General features: G+C 39.3%; 1 protein-coding gene across 1 annotated transcript; it reads right to left on the bottom strand.

Moving 5' to 3' along the window:
* Window positions 1–294: 294 nt before the first annotated feature.
* On the bottom strand, window positions 295–11,307 carry LOC137982488 (monocarboxylate transporter 10-like). Its single transcript, XM_068829584.1, has 4 exons — window positions 10,668–11,307; window positions 5,186–5,769; window positions 3,880–4,249; window positions 295–3,316 (listed from the first exon to the last, which is right to left on the bottom strand). Exons 1-4 carry the CDS (start codon window positions 10,858–10,860, stop codon window positions 2,676–2,678), a joined length of 1,788 nt encoding a protein of 595 aa, XP_068685685.1. The 5' UTR covers window positions 10,861–11,307; the 3' UTR covers window positions 295–2,675.
* Window positions 11,308–23,207: the final 11,900 nt, after the last annotated feature.

The following is a 23,207-nucleotide window of genomic DNA, read 5'->3' as shown; positions in this document are numbered from 1 at the left end:
TCAAGTGAACATTAACAGACTTTGCACACAGACTCCAACTGTATGACACACTGGCCCACAGTTTAGTAAGTTTCACAGGTTTTTACACCGAGGTAAACCCGTAAAATGACTTGAAGATCAATGTTAAACTGGATATTACGTGCGGTGACATCATAACTGTTTGCCATTGGTACTTGGTAGCTTTTAAACCATTGATATCATGGAGTAAGCTGGATTAAAGGAGAGGGAGTGTGCCGATGTTTCTTACTTCCCTTAATGTATAAACAAATGGAAAAAAAAGAAAAGTCCAACTACTTACGCTTTGTTTTTGCAACTCTAAAACAAGTTGCATTTATTTTTTCAATAATGAAACTCTAAAATGAGTTAAGTATACAAAGAAGTTTCTTCAATGTCAAACTATGAAATCCACTCAATCTAAGTTATTTGTAAAACACAACATGTAAGTTCCAGGGTTGAATTGTTTGAGACAAGCTTAGCACTAAACCAGTTTAATTGTCATGGCAATGTTTTGGATTTTATCAAATTGAAACCACCAACCTCGCTTCAAATAACTAGCGCCAGAGTTGCATTGTGAAAAATGGATTTAGTGAAACCCAAAAGGTTGGTGTCTTTGAAGCCAGGTTAGCCCTTGTCTCCTGGGAGTAAGACTTTACAGATTTTACTCTGTCTAGTTTCAGACGATTTTACTCGTCAATGACAGCTGGTTGAGGAGTCAATGGGTTTACACAAGATTGAAATTAAAGGATAGAGAGGAAGAGCATTTGAGAGCGTGAGAGCGTTTTATAAACCAAAATGATAATATTAGTTTTCCTCTTCATCGGTCGAAATGAAACTTCATGTAAACTTGAATTTTTTGGGACCGGACTTCTGAAAACAATTTTTTTCTGTTTTATATTCATAAACCTTGTTTTCTCTTGTTTTCAATAAACCTTGAGATCAATCAAAATCCATAGATTTTTACAGTGTTTATCCTGGTTTAGTGCTGACCTTGCTTATACCAACTTGGTCCATCACACCTCCACCAAAATCTCAAAACAATAAATTTCTCTCACCATTACACAATACACGTTTGCTAAGAATTAAAACAAGTGAACAAGTACATCCAATAAGAACAACTATCTTTTCTAGTTTATGCAATGGGAGTTTCTGAAATTTCTAAAAGATAGCAAAATTCAACAAAATTAGTGTTTTGTTTTATCAAGCCACCAGAACTTCTTCTGCATAGAGTTTTAAGGAATTTTTTTTAAAGCAACAGGGCATCACACAACTTTGACAGTCATCACTAAAAAGAACAACAAATAGCATTCCCCATAAAATAGGACAACTATTTTTAGGAATGGATCTTAATTAATTTAATTTGCATTATCATAAAATCACTTGTAATTTACTAAGAAGCCTATCTCATTGTTGCCCAATCAGAATAAAATGATAATCATTACATGTATATTAACTATGTTGTCATTTACAAATATTTTTAAACTATTGAAACCGGTGGTTACCATAAATATCTTTCCTCAAGAGTTTTACCTTCAAAACAACACAAATATTGTGCGTCCTGAATTGAACAGTTTGTTTTAACAACTTCCTTAGTAGGTGAATATGTGAAAATGAAATATTAACCTAGAATCAAACAATAATAATAATTATTTTCAAAAAGTTTTCAGCTTCACTGTTACGGAAACAAAATTAACATGACATTTGATTAACCTTGAATGCCAAATTGTTTTTTGGCAGAATGCCAATCAATTGCGTGAAAGCAACAACCATTGTCAAGTGATAGGACATTCTAATAGCTCTTTGCAAAGCACTTTAACACTTTGAGAACAGTCACACTGTTTTTCAAGGTTCAATGCTGAATGTACTTTAAAACTCACCAAAGGTAAGGATCTTCATTAATTAAGAGGTTTGAATAAAAGGCAGTCTATTGCCACCTGCTCATGAAACCCCTGTTCATTTTTTTTGCAATTGCTGCCACACTAACATGTATTCACTCAGAGATGATGGCAACCTTTGCCCAAAACTGTCCAATTGAGCCATGTTTTTTTCTGACTAAAAACAGTTGCTTAAATTTTTTTCAGTAGTTAAATAATTTTGGCTTTATTTATGAAGTATTTCCTTGGGACGTCTCCATGGATCCCAATTTTAACTTTGTTTGAAACACCAGAGCATCTGTCAAGTCATGCCATACACACTTAATACATTACTGACTTGATTAGTCTCAGCCATTTGTTTTTGAGAATGCTGTTTAGTAAATTTGCCTTTATGTCTGCTACAAATCTAAACTTTCTCCCAGAGGATGAAAGCAAGGATGTTGATTACCTGTGTTTTTAATAAACATGGCATATTGGAAAGTTCATCTAATGTTATAATATAATTTGTGATAAATAATAGTTATTTGTTGAGGACATAATGTTAAGTTAATTCAATTATTAAAAGGTTATTTTCTCTTTGTATTTGGCTTGAATATGCATTGTTCATGGACTGCAACATCAACCCTTCCATCACAGAACTAAAATTTGATTTCACAGTTTTTTGTGCTGTACAAGAAGCAGTATCCTAGTGCTTTCCTGTGGCACCTTTTGCGTAAGTATTCTGTCAAGTAAAGGGTTAAGGAATTCTCTATTTGTCATTCAAGGAAAACTATCAGTAAGCGATGATAATGTAGTTACTTCATATTACACAACTGTCTCCTTTCCTACAAAAACACAATTTTCATTGCCAAGTGGTGCAGGTTGTTGTGGGTTGTTGGCAATATGCTGAGGTATGCAGGCAATGCTGCCAAATTCACTCGCAGCAACTTCCTTAGGCATGTCCATGTACCTCCTAACCAGTGAAAACACTGAACTGCTCAGTTCACCTTTCAGCTGAAGCAGCCTACTTCTTCTGACGTTAATGGTGTCCACTGACACCAAACAAGTCTCTCGCACATTTGAAATGCTGTTTGTGCTTAGTCCAAGTTTATTCTTGTTGCTGTGCACACTAAGAGAAGAGAGATGATGACCATTGCTTCCCATACTGTGAAAAGACATAGGTCGACCATCATCTTCTGGTTCTTCAATAATTACCTCAGGTAGTCCTGTGTAAAACCCATTGGACCATTGCAGGTCCTTTTCAGAAATAGTCCTCTTTTCATCAAAATATGTGGCTTTTTCATCAAAACCACTTTCATCTGCAAGCACAACCCTGCATTTGTCATCCTCCTCTCTGTCAGGCATAAGGAAAGGTATGCCGAACATCATGCATGCTGCAGCTGTTGGTACAGCCCCAGAAATGTAAAAAGCCACTTGATATGAGTTAAAAGCTTGATATATTTTACCTGAAGATAAAAACAAAATATTTTCATTAATGGGGACGTTGGAGAGAAAGAGTAATTAACCTATTGACTCCTGGGGGTTCCCCATTGACGAGTAAAATCGTCTTGCGTTAGACAGAGTAAAATATCGGTTTAGGCCGGTTTGGGCGTCAAAGGCTTCGTGAGTGATTAAAGCATTGAGAGTGAGACGTACATAAATCATTTCATAGCAAATAGTATCCTAAGGTAAAGGTCTCTTAAATGATAAAACTAGGTATGAGGTAAGTCCCTTAAACTATTACACAGACTGTCATCTTCGGGAAAATAAGAGCAATTTCCTTCCTAGGCACATAAAACAATATTGATTGACTTGTTCCACCATTTCAGCCCTGATTCTCTACTTGAGGGTTCCTTTGTTTTTGTATTGGTGATGAAACGTTTTTTACTGATCTCTAATGAGCCTTAAGTGTAAGGAATAGTCTTCTAAGCGTGGTTGGCAATATTCACTATGGATTGATGTTGAACACAGAGTGGCTGAGTTAAATGTACAAGCTATTGAGTCAACGTTCATGAAACTGTCTACTCACCAGCAATGACAGGACCAACTGTAAGAGGAACAGACTTTAGAGCAAACAGTACACCAACACCATGAGCCATCTTGTCTCTCCCAACAATGTCACCAGTGAGAACAGGAGCTAACAGAACATAACATCCTTCAAAGAAACCAAACATGCTTGCATAGATCACAAGACCAGGATATGATGTTAGAACTGGACAAAGAGTGTTGCTGATGCCAATCATGAGGAAACTAATTTGGTAAAGGTAAAGCCTGTTAACTTTCGGGTGATCAGCCATTTTGCCAAAGATAAGTCGCCCAAAGGTAGATGCAATTGACATAATTCCTATGAGTAATGTGGCCTTGAATGGGTCAATGCCTTCTTCAATGGCAAGACTCACCTATGGAGGTTGGAAATATAAAATGTTACCCTAAGAAATATCATTCATGATCTAAAGGTTGCTTTAATTAAGGAATTTTTTGTGCACTATTGGTCCATTTTAGGTTTCTGGACTCTGATACCTGGCCATTGAATGTACTAACAACAATAGTAATATTAATATTAGCAATAGTACCGGGTAATAATAATAATAATAATAATAATTATATTTATAATAGTTAATATAATAATAATAATAATAATAATAATAATGATAATAATAATAATAATGTAGGTTCAATAAACATCAAATCAATTTAAAGGAGAACAATAATAATTTTATATTCAAGTTTTTTTTATGCTGAAAAACCCTATTGATCAGAGCAGAGAACCAATAAGCTCAACTCACTTGAAAGTGAGGTCAGGGAAATTATCAGTGGTGAATCTATTTAAGTAAACAGTATATATCTTATGTGGCCTCTTCATTTCCACATCTTCTACAGGTTTATTGCAACACATTGCAAAGGCTATGGGTTCAAACCAGGTTCAAGCCTCAATTTTGTTGGCTGTCCTTTCCCTACTGCAAAAGTAACAATGATAACTGTGATGGTTTGAAATATTGACATGATTCTCTCTGTACTTGAAACTAATATTTCTTTGATGTATTAGTCTCTTCATTTTAAAAGTAAAGTCATCTCCACCCTAGCTTGTTTCCATTGGCCAGGTTTCTGAGCAGACGACTAAACAATAGCCCAATGATTATTGGCCCTGCCCTGCATGCAATCTTGAATAAAATTAAAAACATGCAAGCTAGGGGTGGTTCTAACTTTCGAGTCAATGAAAGTCTACAGCATGGGAATCCTTAACTTCCTATAAAACGTTGGGGATTTTAGTTTCCTATACAGGGGCTTTGGTGTAGTGTTATTTGTCTTCAAAACATAAAAGAAATTAAATTTACCAAGTGTACAAATGGCACAAAGTAGCCAAGCATCCAAAGAGCTAATGATGCACACCACAAGATATAGGCTTTGTTCTTGAAAAGATCCCTAAAGCTCTTGAGGAAAGCAAATCTGGATTTCTTCTCTCCAACAGGCTCCTTGTGTGAACTGAGGAAACCAGTGTTGATTGGTCTGTAGATCAAAGCACAGAGCACCACACAGGAGAGCATGCCTGCTGACACTTTCATGGTGGTTCTTAAGCCGAATTGTTGAATCAACTTTTGCAGGACCGGCCCCATACACAGGCTACCCACTCCACTTCCAGATGAAGTGATCCCATTGGCTAATGAGAGCCGCCTGGAGAAGTACTGGCCCAGAATGATGACAGATGGAAAATAGCACATGCTTGCACCTACTCCAAACAGGAAGCCATAGGTCAAGTCCATTAAGTATATGTTGGTAGCTATGGAGCCAAGAAGGCATCCACTTGCTGCAATCGCGCAACCAATTATTGTGGTGACTCGGCAGCCCAGCTTTTGACACAGACTGGTTGCTAGGGGCCCAAGCAAGAACATCATGCCATATGTGATGGAACCTACCACAGCTATGGATGGGGAAAAGAAACAAATTTGGGTCAGGTTAGTTTTGTTGTGTAATGTTACAACAATACATTCACCTGTATTTTCTTCTAAGCTGGCAGTCTCTCTTTTAAGCCTGGTTTTCACTATCGACGCAAGCATAAGCACAAGAAGCATATGCAAACTCAGAAGCTTGTGGTTTATTAGAGCTTTTTGTTTGATCAATAGACACAAATTAACAACAAGTAAATGCGCCTGCTTATGTTGCTTGTGCTTATGCTTGCATTGCTAGTGAAAACCAGGCCTTACAGTTCATTACATGCTGTAAGCTGTGAAGGAGCTGAAACCAGTGGGAGACTGCTAGCAGACCAAACAAGATACAGCCAAGGCGTTTAGCAGGTGAGGGAATATGGCCCTGTTGAGGTTCTTGATGATATTTGATAAGTGGTCACTGTGACACATTGTGCATGTTATGTTGTACATAATTACTTAAACGTTTGTTCTTCTGCTTTGTGAGCACCTGTTTTATTTTGGTAAGTGTTGTTTTTAGCTTCAAGTTTATGCGTTCACATGGTGCGTTTCATTTAGATCAGGGAATCTCTTGTAGAATTGTTGCAGTCACCAACCAGCTGAATTCTTCCAGTTGAGTTACTAAACACCATCAGTTAAATATGATACTAATTGTGCACACAACAATTCTTTCCTTGCTTTAAGCTGTAAAAATAATTCTTTTTTCCCTTTAAATGAAATTTGTCCGTCAAAGTCAGTGTTTGTTCAGGAAAAAAGAAACTATTAAAGAGTTGGTTTTACCGAATAACAAATTATTTCTCTCTCAAATGGAAGTCTGGAAAATATGGGTTTTGGTCAAACACGACCTCACTTTTGTCATATAGCCACATGTTTCCACGGATGTCTCATGCATATGAAAGTAAAATCGTGGGGACAAACAAAGCAATTAAATATCTAATAGTCATTAGTCCTTCAAATTCTCTGTTTGGTCAGAAAAACAAACTGTGCACGTACACGAGGAGGTCAAGGTCTCGGTCAAAATGGAAGCCTGGTTTCTGGAAAAAATGAGTCTAAGCCTGACATGACTTATTCTACCAAACTTTATTCGTGAAGGCTTTCAAGGGAGATAAACACCATTAAAAAAAAAAAACGTGTAACTTTTTAATTAAGGTATTTCATCTCGATTAGGTTTTTGTGTTTTGTGTAGTTTGGAAATCAACCTCCATTTTGTCCCCAAATTTTCAAAATATAACGTGCTTGCATCCACGAACGAGGAATTCTTGTTTACTTGAAAGCAGCTAAACCACCTTGAATTTTAAAGTAGGTGAAATAACAACATTGATAATTCACAAGGCAGTTGTTGTCATGCAAGCTTTTTGACAGCTCTGCATGACAGCTTGCCGCTGACGCCAAGTAGAAGGGAAGAACAATTGTTCTTTCACAAGGAGTTAGGCTAATTAAACAGATATCAGCGGTTTTGTTTGCTTTGTTTTAATTGCGACAAAAACTAGAAACTGATGTTTAACTCGCTTTGGTAAGGAGATTTGTTAAACGTTTGATTGTCAAGATTTTTATCTCGCTTACTTGCTCGTCCAGATAAGTTTGCAACCAAAATAACACCCGTGTGGTGTATAAACAAGCGGTTTTCCGCCGGTATCTTAATTCACTCTTGCCACAAGTTAGGTGGCTTCACGAGACAAACAAACCTCTTTTCTACTTTAAACACAGGCCGCAAATCGCAAAAGACCTCTATATATTTGGTTGCAAGATTTTAAAAGAAGGTGGATAAGACTAGGAATATGAAAGATAACGCGTGTTTGTGTTATTTACGAACTTTTCCATCTACGTTTTGATCTGTCCTGAGTGTGTAAACTCCAACGTCTAGTTTATCTCCCGGAGAACCGAAAACACAAAGATAGCGTCAGAATCGACGAGTAAGTGTTTTGAAACAGCGCGCAATAACAATATTGAATTTGGGAAACCCACTTGAAATTGCAGTCTGTGGGCGACGAATGGAGTTTGACCTATCGAGTCAAGTATCAATTAGGCAGGGATCGAATACCTTGAAATAGAAAGCAAAAAAAAAAAAAAAAATTCCCATCTAGTGATAAGTGAACGACCATGCCAGTTATGCTGCACAATGTTAATTTCCTTTTCTGTACAAATGTTAAAAAATGAGAGTTTCGCCATACGCCTTCGTTGTCTGCATGAGCTTCCACGAAATTTGGTGAAATTTTACCTTAGCACAAAAAAAAACCCCAAGAAAAAAGCTTACATGTACGCTAAGGGGTGTAAATTTCGGATTTTGGTCTCACTTAAGATGTTCTGGGCAAAATGTAATCATATATAGCCGTAAAGGTCTCCTTTAGTGTTGCACGCCAAGAGATATAAAAGTGTACGTATATTTACTCTTTTATATTTCTTCACATAGGAGAAATTATTAGATGATAATGTCTTTGACATCATTAAAAGTTACTGTATTTTTTATTTATCTGTGTTTTAATATGGTCTCTTTTAGGGGTGAAAAAGAAAACCTGGTCCACGACCAGATTGGTCTCCTTTACTGGGGTTTAATTTAAAATTTCCGACTAGCATCCCTCCCCTTTTTATATGGGAGTGCCCGCCGGGCATGTATCTCTGCTCTCGTCTCGAAAGAAATAGGCCGTGAAAAAGGTTTTTTTGATTCGCATTTCACGATCATACTTACTTGTCGTGTTTCCAAAAAATTCGAGAGAGAATGTTTTTGCAAACAAATGATAAGTGTTCAAGGGGAGAATATTCTGAAATTATAAACTTGCGGGGGTTTTTCGTTTTACATTTCCCCTTTTTTATCTTTGCAGTCTGCTCTGGTCAATACTCTAATCAGCAAAGTTACTTTTGATGAAGTATCATGATAGTGGCCCGTAATTCCATCACTAAGTATTTCAAGGAAAGAGGAAATGCTACTCCTTCCGATGTTTAAACACTAGGCCCAGCTAGATTAGTGAAATTAAACTCCAATGTTTTTACAACTTTTGTCAACAAACTAGCGACACGTCTTTACTCAATTTCCACGCGTTGTTTTACGCTTTTATATCATGTCAGCTATGTTTTTCAGTCTCAGGTTAATACCCCGTCGCGATATTTTGCGTCGTGGAAACTGTAACAGAGTGCCTTGTAGACCACTTTCGTGAATATAACACTTCCTTGGCTTATTTTCTTTCGCAAAACGGAAACTGCCCCCTGCGGGATTGATCTTGCGGTTGAAAAATTACTGGTATCGTATATTTAATACGCGATTACAAACTTCGTAAGAAAATTTGCACTCAATGCGGATAAAATGCGGTGTTTAACGTATGAAAGCAATTCGACGCAAAATAAAATAAACTCTGATGCACATCCGCCTCCTCCCCTGGAAAAAAATCCCTGTTTCCAGGGGAGGCGGACGTACACAGGCTAATCTGAGGGAGAGCTTTTCTCTTCGACCATACACACTGAAGATTTTCGTCAGGACAAATTCTAACTCTACAAAAGCCTGGTTCACTTAGTACTTCACTCTTCAACACGACCCACACCTCAATGGACGTTTAAGGGTAACGCGATACATTGAGAATTTTTCATGGAGTATTTAATTTCAAAGGGAGTCTATGAAGATAAATCTGGTAATATGTACAATTTTTAACCGGAATTGATGATGACTTGGCAAGTTTTGTGCCATTCTTTAAGGCCGTATCCTGTCCAAAGTCTTTATAACGCATGCGGTCTAATGATTCGATTATCAGCATGCCTCATAGTACGTATGTAGCGAGACTGTCTTGTCGACCAGATTTCCTGCGAAAAGCATATGCTCTTCCGATCGATGTTAAGAGCTACGACCGAAACTAGTTGGTTGCCGATTAAGTAGGCGGCTAAAGCGCATCCTTATGACGACAACGAATCGAAAAGTTATTTGCCCAACGATGACACAACCTTTAAATGCAAATCAGCTCGAATGAGCTCGCCACAATGGCGGTATTTACCAAGTGTGTGGTGTTGCTTGCAACATAACTGTAAACATGGCGATTCCAAGCCGTCAGAAAGCGACTTTAAATACCAAATTTGCGAGCTTTGTGTCACGAAATTCAAAGTGGCTTCGAAATTTCAGTGTCGATTCAGTGGGTGTGCGTGGAGGTTTGGTTAGAAGGTGATGGAAAACCCCTAAAAATTATGCAAATCATTTCGAGTTGTTTTTATTGGCTGAGTATCAAGTAAAACAGGTTTTTGACAAAAGTTTGACATCTGATGTCACATGTGACAATGAAGAGCAAACCGGCACGAAAATTTTTTTGAGAGGCGAAAGATTCTGCTCTAAAAAAACTGAAATTAATTCCGAATGGAAACCGCGAGTCCTTCAAATAATTCATCCACCTTCCTCACCCCGAATTGTACATTACATCTAGAGGTAGCTTTATGGCAAATAAATCCGAAAATCATACGCAATACGTTTCGTGTTCGACTCGCTGAACAAAATCTATGCCTCCTACGAGGCCAAATCCAACATTTCTTTCCACCCAGTGCCATTCAGGAGACAGCGCGATTAATGTAATTTCATGAACAGTGTAACCGGTAATTTTATTTGGATTTAAGGAAAATTTTCCATGCATAAAAGGCAAAGGAAAGATGAGCCAGCTTTTAATTTCCTACCGACCAATATCGATTAGTGCAAAACGGAACCTGTGGCAACATCTTGGAGTGTCGGTGGAAGCTTAGTTTTGCTTTTAGAGGCCGTTCTTACGATGAAACCGATAAAACTGCAAACCTCTAACCCACTAGTCATTCTTGTACGAAAGATTATTGAAAGGTGGTACAATACAAGCTGAACACTCATTTACATGTTGTTTTTGTGCTTAAAGGTATTGTGAATTAATCGAAGAAAGGAAAATCGTATGCAGCCTACCTGCGTCGGCTTTTCCAATCTTGAACTCCGCCAGTAGCTCCACGTAAATCACCCCAAAATTATTCATTATTCCCAGGACGATAAACTGTGTTGTGAATGTAGCCATACAGACAAACCAGCCCCATCCACCATCGGGAAAGGGAACTATTATTTCTGGCTTTTCGTCCATCGATTTTTTCTTGCAGCAAACCATCTTTGTTGCTAAGGGTTGGATTTAAGAAGAACTTGATGTGGTTGTCTCTTATCCCTTCTTGTTTCTTAACTGGGCTTCTCCTTCACCGACGAGTGCCGACTCGCTTCGACCTCCTCTGCAGATCTTTCAGGAGTATTCTTGACCCGGGGCTCGCGTCGAGTGCCAACATTTGGAAGCGAGCGGATGTGCTGAAGATTCAAACGGGGTTCCTTATTTGGTCCGATGACGTAGATGTTTTCAGTCTGTATCCGTTGTCACTGATTGGTTAATCACTTAAGTTTACCGTTACCGGCAGTACCGATTTCATAAATAAGCGTAACACAACGTAGTTTCAGCTGCCAACTTGTGACATTTCTCTCTTGTTGCCGTTGATTTACATTTTAGAAATGATTGATTATCTTTGTTTGCTTGAAAATCTATGTCGATCAAAAATGGTCTTGACAGGTGCTCTTCTAAATGTCCCGATCCTTTAAAGTGGAAACTTGAACTCCCTTATCTGACTGTTGAATATGTCGCATTCTTGTTTCCGACACGTGTGGAGAACATGTTCATCGACCTTTGGTCACGAATTGAAGGGCGAAGCAAGATGGCCCCGTTTTGACGTTTCAATCAAGGCTCAGTTTGTTGATAGAATTGTTCAGTTACAACATATGATTTGTAACGTTTTTTAAAGTTGTTGGCTCTTTATTTTCCATGGCCTCTCGATGCACGCTGCCTGATATAATTACGCTCAAACCAGTAGCTCTATGTTTGTCGACACGGGAAAACAAATCCATCATCGCGGGAACTTTTATTTATCATTTTAGGTTCAGCTCAAATAGCAGAATTCTGCGGAAATTCCAGATCTCTGTCACATTACAAAAAATTGTTTTTTTTTTCAACCACTACAATGCACAACAAAAGGTCATTTTAAAGATTTTAAGTAAGTCATTTATATTCAAGCGAAAGTCTGTTTTATTCTTTTAAATTCATAATGATAGATCATTTATGTTTATCTTGTAAACCATTTTTTTGGGCTTATGTTTCTAATTTTATGATTGAGCAGGGAAATTGTGATTTGATCCATCTGTTATTTTAAAGAAAGCTGTGGGATTATCATCTGTAACAAAGCAGCTTCTTTGGGATTGTTTTTTTGGTGAATTCACTCCATCGCAAGATATCGTGCTTAAATAGCAGAGGTCAACTACACAATACGTTAAATTAAGCACTTTAACACCTCATCCATTGAAGAACTGGGAAAAAAGGTTTTTAATTTATGAAGTTGGAGAATAACTTATATTTAACCACAGATCTTTGAAAGCTTGTGGCTTTTGGACTGGCTTCTATCCCAAGAATACGACTTAAAGGAACGGCATCTGTAAGGTGAAGGGAGGCAGTCAGCTTGGGAGTTTGAGGCTTCTTGTTTGAACTTGCCCGTAGAAAACAAAGGCAAAAACAAAAAGAGGCACAACCACATTAGATTTTAAAATCATTCGACCAGTCATCCATGCATACAAGAACATTAAGTGCATCTTGTGATGGATGGGCGACATGAAATGAAGCCACCGCACAGGTTCTCTCTTCTGTTTTTCCTTGTTGTTCTTATTATAATTTCATTTCTCATTAACGTGTAGTGTACAAAAATGTGCTCTCTTGGAAATTACATTTATTTTGATCAAGAACCCCTCTGAATGCCGTAACCAACAGGGATAGAGATCACCTCACGAGTTTCCTTATTTGACCTTGGGTGTATTTTTGAATATGACACCATCTTTCATGATCACTGATCTGCTAAACTTAATCTATAATTATGCACCAGAGATAACATCAAAATAGTGACAAATTGGGAAAATTCATGACCGTTATACAACGTGCCTTTTTGGTAAAAAATTGTGACCAGCATCCCTCTTCAGGCTATTCTCCGAGCCCATGATTAAAGGAAACGGAATGCGTCGTTACTCGAGATTAGTTGGAAAGAAGAAGCAAGTTGTTTCCTTTCTCAACTGTTCCCGTGTAAATGGTTTTGTCTTCTTTTTCGCTGACTCATTTCAATTCAGGTAGAATTTATCCCTCCCTGACCAGAGAACCATTTCCCATTGATGACAACACATCCCGCCTCTGATCAATTGTCACTCAAAACACACGCTGAGAATATTATTAACACAGTGCCTTGTGCATCAAATGCTGAGATGAGCGCAGTAGTTACTCTTTTATGATCTTAAATGTTCTCACACGCTGGTGGCCAGTGGGGGGGTACAAGGGTTATTTTTGGTTTGAATACGGGTCCACGCAGATTCCTTTTTGTCGTCAAAGGGTGTAACTCGGTTATCTTTTGTTTCTCACCTTGGTACAGAATTTTAAGAGGGATGTGAAATTAGGGAAATAGAATTTTGCGTAGAAATCTCGGCAGAGTTGGTTTTATTTCATGTTTCGAATTGCAATTATCAAATGGTTTTTTTGTCCCCGCTCAAGTTAGGCTAGGGCGTGTGATTCAAGGTTAGCTTTGACTACTAGCTTACTAATTTTGTTCTGCGTTTTTCATTCAAATTTTTAGCAGCGATTGTACATGGCCGACTCGTTTGCCTCGGGCCAGTGGCGGATTTCCCTCTCTTCAGGTTGTGTAAAAATTTGTAATGTTAACTCGTGACAGAAGATTCCCGAGAGCACGAGCCATAAGTGTGTAAGCTTGTTTTTGTCTGAGATACAAAGAGGATGACTTCCGGTCTCTATTCCCACAGAATTTGGAGAATATTTTAAAGTATGAGGAAAAGTAATTACTTTAGTGCCAAATATATTCGGCTGTGGGGCTCGAACTAATGTGGAGAGCGACTGGGAGGAGGGTTCAGTAACTGATCTGTTCAATCCCACTTAGTACAATGTACATGAGCGGATCAGCTGATCACCGCTTTCATTACGTGGGTCCTAAATCTGGAAGACGTTTCCGTCATTTAGTTCGCAGAAAAAAAGAAAAGGTTCGGTAAAACTTGAAAAGTGATAGATCAATACTGCCACGATTGTTTTGCAACGAATTTCTCGCGTATTATATAAACTCTTGTTCTTAGGCCATCGTAGCTTCATTAGGAAAATAACACAAACAGCCAGACCCCTATTGTTTACGATATATATATATATATATAGTTTTTAAAAATTGTAACGATCACTTTTGAAAATGTGTGTTGACTAGCATACGAAACGTCAAGTTTTATAAAAATGCGTTGGAATACAATGTTTATCACCGCTGTTTGTGTTATTTTCTCGCGTATTACTTTTGGAAAGCCAATGGCTTTCGGGAAATGGGCGTGCGCTCCAAAGTACTCATTATTCTGATATTTAACACAGTTGGTATTAACTTATTTAAACCCGTTTAATTATTTCGTGGTAGTCTATTCTATTAAAATAGTGGAGGATAAAAAACCATCCATATCTGGCACTTACGTTGGCACGTGATCTTAAAGAAACATGACACTGACTTGGAACACTACGTTGTAGGCGTTCTCCACGTGAACTGGGTGCGCATGAAGTGGTGCTTCTAGTCATGGATCTGAGTCAAATTCGTTTTTAAGCATTACGAAGTAGTTTTTTTTAGAATTCTATCATCCCTGCCCTTTCTTAAATGGCTATTACTGAAGTAATTTCTCCGAGTGATATTTCGCGGACTGCGCAAAATAGCTTTTTTGTTCGGTAGATTACAAAGTGGTACGTGACTTACTGCTGTCTTTCCGAGAAAATGCTCTGTTCGAAATTCGTGACCCTTGTCAGCGACTTACAAAAAAGGTTGGACTTTTTCATGGTGGTCAAGTACAAAAAATAATCATGTTTTTGTTTGTCCTACGATTTGTTCCCTTATGAACTAAATCGTTGATACAACAGTCTCGACTGCATACTACTAGTCTTCATTAGTCAATGACATCAATGGGATTGGAATTTTTTTTTTAAGAGTGCATCAGTTTTCATTCATTTGACAGTTTTTGCAAAGTGTACACCCAGTGTAGTCACCTTGTCATGAACTAGTGTAAAGGCTTGTAAAGGCCCAGTTTGTATTTCGATCCGAAGAACTGCTCAGTCTCAGTTGGGTTTTTTCCGGGATATGCTCGCATCGGGCTCGCATAACCTTCTGTGTTCTCATCCTGAGCTGCAGCAGCATGTTATGCAACAAAGAATGAACTAATGTGTAGCGTCGGAGTCTCATTTACTTTAAAGAGAAATTTCCGTTGAAAATACCCCTTCATTTCCAATTGATCTTCTGAATGGCGATCAATATCCTCTTCTTCTAAAGCCACTGGCTCTCCATCCGCGTTCTCTGTCTCCCGGAGCAATTAGGATCTTCTTCTTTTGTCACAGGCGTGTGGTATTATTTGTATCATTCAGAAATTATGATATTTCGGATCAGTTCAAGTTGTCAAAATGGGGCTCAGATAAAGTTGGACCACCGTGCGCACGCCGAGTCTTGCTTTCTTTGGAATGAGTATAACTAACCATTAAAGACCTGCTGGCCTAAGTCTCAGTCCGCGTCATTGGCACTGGCAATATACTCTGGAAAGAGTTTGCTCATTGACATTGTTAACTACCTCTTTTTTTGCATGCCCGCCTGGTATTTGAACTGTGATAATCGTTTACCTTTAGGTGTCATGCTTCAGCTTTGTGAGCTCTGAAATCCTTCAAAGAGAGGCCCTACTATCAGTCTTCTATTGTAACTTCTCGTTGTTTTAGAAATTGCACCATGCTGTTTGAATAAGATCTTTAGTTATGGGTTCTGATGCGTGTGTAAACCTCCTACCCCTGGGTACTGTTAGATTTTTTCCCGGGTTCAAGGAAACACGGTGGCAAGCGTGGTCGGCTCTTCTTTCACTTAACGAATAGCGTTTCAGTGGAAAAAACTTAACACCGCTTTCTGAACACCCTGCCATAGGTTTAACCTACAAAACCTATACCCGCGCCTATCCACTCCAAACATAAAGTTTTTAACCACGTATCCCGCCTTTTTGAGGGTATACCTCCGGAAGAGGTGAGGGTATTCCGCAGTTGACCCAGAACTAAATACTCCTGGTACCGGGTATAGATAGCACAGTTTTGTGTTGTTGTTGTCGGTCAAATCTACCCTGCGAGCAGAGTCACTTTCCATCTTCCTAGACTTACTTAGGAAGATCGAAAGAGACTCTGCTCGCAGGTTAGGTCAAATCCGGTTTCAGGTTGAATATGCACTCTACCTAGTAGCAGCTATCAGCCCCCCCAAAAGGATTGAAAACGCTTGTACCTTCCGTCTAGCTCTGTCTTATGCGTATGACGCGTATTATCTCAGGTTTCTGTATTCATACACTGGTCCATTCAGTCTCAACGTTACAACATGGTAAGGGAGCAAAGGACTGTACTATGCATTAACCGCGGGTAATCAAACTCGGGACCTCCAGATCAGTAGTCCGGTCCTGTGTCTTCCAACACACTACAACAACGAACTCGCTCAGCCCAACACAATTCTTTTCATTATTTACTTTTCTGTAACAAGTCAATTGATATCCAAAATTAATCCTAACCTGACCCTAATTTTTCTCAAGGCTTAATTTAGGCTCCAAAAGAAGTTTCTTCAATTCATCTGAGTGCGTATTCAATCAAGGTAAAATGAGGATCACCAATTTAACCTGGGCAAAAACGGATTCAACCTTAACACGGATTTTACCGGCAACATTGCCGCTTTGACCGTCTTTACTTGCGCCGTTGAAACACCCCGGTTCGAAAACAAAGCACTGGTGAACGGAATAGGCCAATTTCGAATTGTGCAGCAACAAAAGAATAGAGTCGAGGTTCAGGGGAATAATCTGCCTTTTTGTTTTGTTAAAAACAAAGGAAAATGCAAATTATTCCCTTGAACCTCGACTCTTTTCTTTTGTTGCCGAAACAAGCCTATTCGGATTTGCAAAATTTAGAAGATGACGCGGAGAATATACTTGGGAAATAATAGACCACTTTCAATATATTAAAATTCAGCTTGAAAGAGAGGTTTAGAGGACAAAGGAAAGTGGATGATATGCTAGTATCTTTCATTCATTGCAACTTGTTTCTATTGTTTTTGTCCTTATCGCCACACTATCAAGCTGAAATATTGATATCTCGAAAATGACCTATTTGGCCTACTACGGTGTCCGAGAGTGGCCATTAAAAGTGAGAACTCAAATTCAAAAATCTAGCCTACAGTGTGGCTTCAAACATAGTTCAAAGGAAGGAAGCAAGGTCTGCCTCGCGTGTCAATTAACTGGTCTGCTTCTAACAACAGGATCTACCCTTGGTGTAGCAAAAGCCCCTTTAATCAGGAAGAATTCTCCTATTAACTATGTTCGAAGTGACTTTGGAATTTCTAAAGGAGATGATCTGAAAGATCCACAGGGCGGGCCATTCTCACCTTCTTTGTCAATTAATTTCCGGTCAAATGTTTGCAAACGGATGAAAAACAGACGTGGCCTTTTTACCATTTCGAAGCGAAACTATTTTGCGAACGTCGAAATTAGTATCACGTAAATGCCATACCGTGTTGGCGTTTGCTTTTGTGGGAGTTTGAACCATTTCAGAGAAACATGAACGAAACGCGTACCTCTTAAAATGTTTAAAATTGCACCGTCACGTCCCAAAAGGCAGAGTTAACGAAGTGTCTGATGCTATATACCGGAAGTTCCTGTTTATCCTTCTTGTGAGTCAAACGTGTAACAGTCCTGGTTTCCTTGTCGGAAACGCTTAATAAGATACTGTTGTCATCGGAACACGTTTCATAGTGTCAGGCCAAGACGAGTACTCGGTGGAAAATGCGGGAAATCCTCAGACTATGTGCTAACTATATCCGTGAAAATAAGACGAACGTTTTCCTTTTCTCTTGTGATATATATCTTTGGCTTGGCTGTCATGTACGCGCAGTTATAGCAATTAAGATTAAAGTAACTTCAGAATACCAGGCCACTATTGTGTTCTTGCAGCGTCATTGTAGCGGCATCGTTTGAAGAACGAGGTATACTGCGTGCAATAGTACACGCTATTCACATGCAAATTAGTGGCCAGGTATTCCGACTGCAGTTTGGCCATGAACATTGCTGACTTTTTGGTTACAGAGGGCAAAGATTCAGTTGACAAGAAAGTTGGGAAGTCAGATGATTATTTTGGTTGTCGGAAACTAGCGAAACTGAATTGCGTGTTTCTTCTGTGATTTTCTTTTATTTTTTGTTTGAGGAAGATGACTACGTGTTTGGCACTTTTAACCTGATTTACACTGTCTAACGCCAGACGATTTTACTCGTCAATGGGGAACCCGTGGGAGTATGGGAGTCAATGGGTTAATCACTCATTGGAAACCTATGTACCCATTAATATTACCTTTGATCAGCTGGGAAAAAGCACGTTTTGTCGCATGCAATTGAAAATCACCGACTCTATGTTCTTCTTCTGTCGACAAGCAAAGTTTGGTCAATTAGTGGACACAATGTCACTCTAGTTAGTTTACATTCTCTCATGCGTTTCGAATACGTCTGATTGGCTGATATGATCGAACTAAATTTTCGAAAATTCGGAAAACTTTCGAATTATTTTTCCCGAAAGTGTCTCGTTCCATTAAATTTCCAACCGAAATTTTTGAAAATTTCGTAGAATTCAAAGTGGCCCAGGACAGCAATCTCTTTAGTCAATCAAAAATCACCGCAGCAAATGCATTTTTCAGCCGAGTGCCGCTAAGAGTGCCGCGGGAATTTCATACTAAGCGAAAGTGGCCGTCACAATACTGAGTAGCTGCAAAGAGCCTGGGAAAAAAACAGGATTCAAACCATTGATCGTGAGATTGCAGTGCATTTGCTCTACCCTCTGAGCTATGGGTGTGTTAAATTCCTCATATATATAGTATCTCATATATTCTCTATCACACAATCACCTATTACGGGATATAATACCACGTAGCAAGCGTCCAGCTCCGAGTTGGTTTGATAGCGGCTCAGATGGTAGACCAATCACACTGGGCCAGGGGTTCGAGTCCCATCCGAGCCGGGGAGCCTGGATTTCTTTCAGGCTTCTCTGCACTTGCTCGAGTTTATTTGTATAACAACTTCATTTGCACAAGAAAACAAAGGAAATAAATGCAAATAGGGTGCCAATATGAAAGAATTTAATCTTCATGAAAAAGCTAGCCTGCGGGGCAGGCGTTCGAAGGGGAATCAGCGGGAGGACGAGGAAAACTGACCGGAAAAACTGACTTTCACTGCAAAATTAAAGAGACTTTGTTCATTCAAGAGCTAAAGCCTTCCCTTAATGTCAATATTAGTAGTAAGAAGTTATTGCTGTTTTAGCCATTACTTCTCATTATGTCTAGACACGTACTGCTGCAGATCATTTTTCTCAGTCTAGGTTCCAGACCCCTAATGTTTACGATATCTATATATAGTTTTCAAAAATTGTAACTGTCACTTTTGAAAATGTATGTTGACTAGCATACGAAACGTCAAGTTTTATAAAAAATGCGTTGGAATACAATGTTTATCACCGCTGTTTGTGTTATTTTCTTAATCAAGCTACGATGGCCTAAGAACAAGAGTTTATAGGACGACGAGGATATGTATATAAACTATATTAAAAGATCTATGACATAAGTAATCTATGCCAGTACGATGTAGATTCACTATTGAGCAGCTTGTACAGACGCCTCTTGAAAATATCAACTTTGTCCTCTTCTCTCGCCCCTTTGGCGGGTTTGGGCGCGGAGGCGGCTGACACTTCAGACTAAAGCACTTGAAACATATGAGAAAGTCGAGGAATAGTATTTTGAAGCAAGACAAAGTCATGCAATTTGGACCATTGCCTAAGTAAGTGGATCCCATGCTCAGTTTAGGAAGTCGGAAAAAGTTCAACCCTACAACAACAACAACAAAAAGGAAACAGGATTACATGATACCATATATTGCAACATCTTTACGCATCTTGGTCATGCAGCCTTGGGTGGCAGCGACTTCCCTTATTGTTGACCTTGACTGAGGCCAATGAGTGACAAACATGCACTTTGATTGAAAGTCATATGCGACGTGTTGTACTAAAACCTATAATCTTGGACAGCTTAAAATGGAAGAGAAATGCTCCCTTCCCCCTAAATCGAGGGATGACGCCGCGTGAATCCATGGCCAGAACGCGCCATTTTCCCATCTTTTTTTTTGGGGGGGGGGGGGGTGCAGGAGTGGTCTCATGGTCCATTTAACCTGTCCATGTAGATCAGCAGTTTTATTTGTCGTGTTTGTGCTTTTCAAAATGGACGATACAGCTCAAAGGAAATAAGAAAATAATGGGCATTTGGCTTACAATAGTGTGAGGTGAAAAAAAACCACATTACCGAGGTATCAACAGTTTCTCTTATAACTAACTGATACTACATGTTATTTTACGTGGTTTAGAAAGGTTGACCCTTGTTCAAAGACTTCTATCTTTAGATGTGTAGAGTTTATAAATAAAGTTGCCTGAGGTATGAAATTCACAATTGGTATGTGCCCTTTTGAGTGTATAGTATGCAAGACATCCAAAGAAGATTTAAGCGGCTTTGATCACAAGTCTGAAAAAAAGCCAGAGGCTCGTTAACGCTTTTAAGAGCTGGTCTCTTCACAATGCGAAAAATCAGCTCAGAGAAGTACTTATGGTGGCGTGATTTCTCGGATTAGACAGTAGCTCTTGGATGAGCACCGCCCTCGTAACACGCACTGGTATGTTGGGTTCGATCGAGAACAGTTCGGGGTCCCTGCCCCCAGTCACGCAAGGTTAACTTTGCAAGTAAAACTCGTCCGGTTCTGGAATTTTATAACTTTATTGAATTTCCGAATACTGTGAATACGAGAAGACTGGGGAAACTTTGAGTTAGGCAATGCACAAATAGGAGGTGATATATTGCACAAAAGAGAAATCCTTCCTTTTTGACGTTTTGGTAAACGAAAATGACTCAGTATTGAAACGCCTATAATAGTGACGAAAGTAGGACTAGTTAAATAAACTTTTAAAATCAGTTTTAACTATCTTGCTGTATGTTGTCATCTGCTGTCATTCACTTGTATTCTGCTGCATCTGCCGTTTATTTAATTTCCTTTTACCTGTACCGCTCTGATTGCCTTTGCTTGTGAAAATAATCATCGTTATAAGTAAGTTGTAAGTCTGGCCCGCCTAGATTAACTGCTGCTACCTCTGAGTTAGTCCTATTCCTCAATAATTTATATTAATCAAATAAATGATGATGATGTCGATCGTTTGGCACTGGCGGTCATCAATGCATCGTTCCAGTCCGCCCGTCAGTCAGCCAAGCCAATATCACTGTCCTTCATTCAGTGGAAAATTAATAAAGGAGAGACTCTAGAAAGGGGTGGAAATAAAGCTTTTGAATCAGTCAGCCAGAATGACACGACTAAAGCAGGAAAACAAAAGTACGTACGTCAGTGACGGTGCATTGCTTTGGTTGGTTTGTTTTCGCCAATACACCTCGATGGCGTATCTTTCTATATAGACACAAAAGACACTTTAAGTGAGGACAGAAAGCACAGTCCGGCATGGATTTGGGGCACAGCCACATTGTGTCTAGCCCGAGTATCAGGCCGTCCAGTGGACGGGAGGGGAAGATCGTTCTCCCTCCCCACTTGGAAAGCCCGGCTGATACTGCTACGATGTGTCGAATTTGTTTAAGCGGGCTAACCGTTTTGACGTGATCAATCAGGTGTTTATAAAAACTGCTTCTGTGTTTGAAAGTGAAGCTGGAGATTCGGAAAACCAGTGCGTTAATAAAATAGAGCCGTATCTAACCCAGCTTAGGTATGCATGATGTCTCAGCATGATGTTATCAGCCTCAGAGTTCGTATGTAAGTAATTATGTGAATGGCCAATGGCATTCCCAGGGACCACAAGGATAAAATGTGACACAGGTGGTTCCCAGAATAGACTCCAGAGTCGCCTTCATAATATCCGAACTACAAAGGACACCATGTCCATTTTCTTTTCCGGGACAATGACGGGGCCTACGGTTAATAGTCCTTATCAAAGAATAATAAAACATAACCATTTGGAAATATCGATATGAAGCCATTACCCTTTGGTTACTTTATTGGATCGACCGGAAATCAAACCCTTTGCGGCACGTGGCTGCCACACACTTGGAATTGGAACTCCCACGAGTTTGCAACCTCTTTTTGGAAGGTCAAAAACGATACTCCTGTTAACTAAAACCAACTAGCGACTCAGACGATATGATCAACGTTATTTTTCCCGGTAAAATAGCAAGTTAGCCTGCCTTTGATGTGAAATTGCTATCCTACTAGGCAATAAAATAAAATTCGAACTGAGAACGCAAGCATATGTATGGCATGTATTGTTATGTGCCTCCTTCAAATAATGACGGTACAAGAACACAGTGTCCGGGTATGCTTCAGTCTGCCTGACTCCCAAATTTATCTTGAGAATGACGTTATGATCTCCATAATAAAAGAAAAATTGTTATGACCTACTGGATACTATATTCCGCAATGACCGCGTGTGCAGTGCAATCGTAGGGTCATTGTTTCGATTCTTGTTCAAGCCTACATTCATCAGGCTATGCCATAGATACAGTTCATATTACTTAGTGTATATATTCCGACGACAAGCAAGCCTTTATTCGGGAGGAATGTGCTCAATTGAATCACTAGCAACGTAGAAGATACGTCTTTGTTATTAGGATGAGGATGCTTTTACAGTAAAAATGTCCCCGGGTTGCCCTAGAACGTAAATTGGCGCTCGCATTCTCGGAAAACGGTGACGTTTTTTCCTGGATGTCTTTTCGGTTTAGTCGACGAACGCTAACGCTTTCTAGTCCAGTGCGGGACCTGCGGCCACGGTATGCCCCTCAGTCTCGACTCGTCACTGACACAAACATTAATTTGTTCTCGAACACTGCCTAGAATGTCACTTCAGATGATTGCAACACCAAGCGAAATCAAGTCGCAACCCCCAACCTTTTTGCTGGTTCTGTGAAGTCTCATAGCGGTGTCTCTTTTAGATCCTAAAACGTTGGATATGTCTCGGCTAGAAGTCTTCAAAGAACCTTTTGATAATTCTCTGGATGTTTTTCTCCCAGGGTGGGTCGGAAGATAACTGAAGTAGCAGATGATCATCCCGAGATTATCACTACACGCGCAGCTTTCCAAGTAATATTTCATGATTCCTCAAGCAGCCAGAGAATTTGGAATTTGCTCGCAACCGGTGAAACCACATCACGTACCGCGTGGTTAAATGGGTTGCCTGTGAATTTCAAATCGGTATTTTGGACGGCGACGATGAGTCAAATACTGGTAGACTACGAAATTTTGCCCCTTAATAAATCGTTCTACTCAAGCATGTCGTTGGCCCAG

Source organism: Montipora foliosa, chromosome 13 (genome assembly GCF_036669935.1).
Source record: "Montipora foliosa isolate CH-2021 chromosome 13, ASM3666993v2, whole genome shotgun sequence".
Taxonomy (NCBI): Eukaryota; Metazoa; Cnidaria; class Anthozoa; order Scleractinia; family Acroporidae; genus Montipora; species Montipora foliosa.
This window is presented reverse-complemented; position numbering and strand designations above follow the sequence as displayed.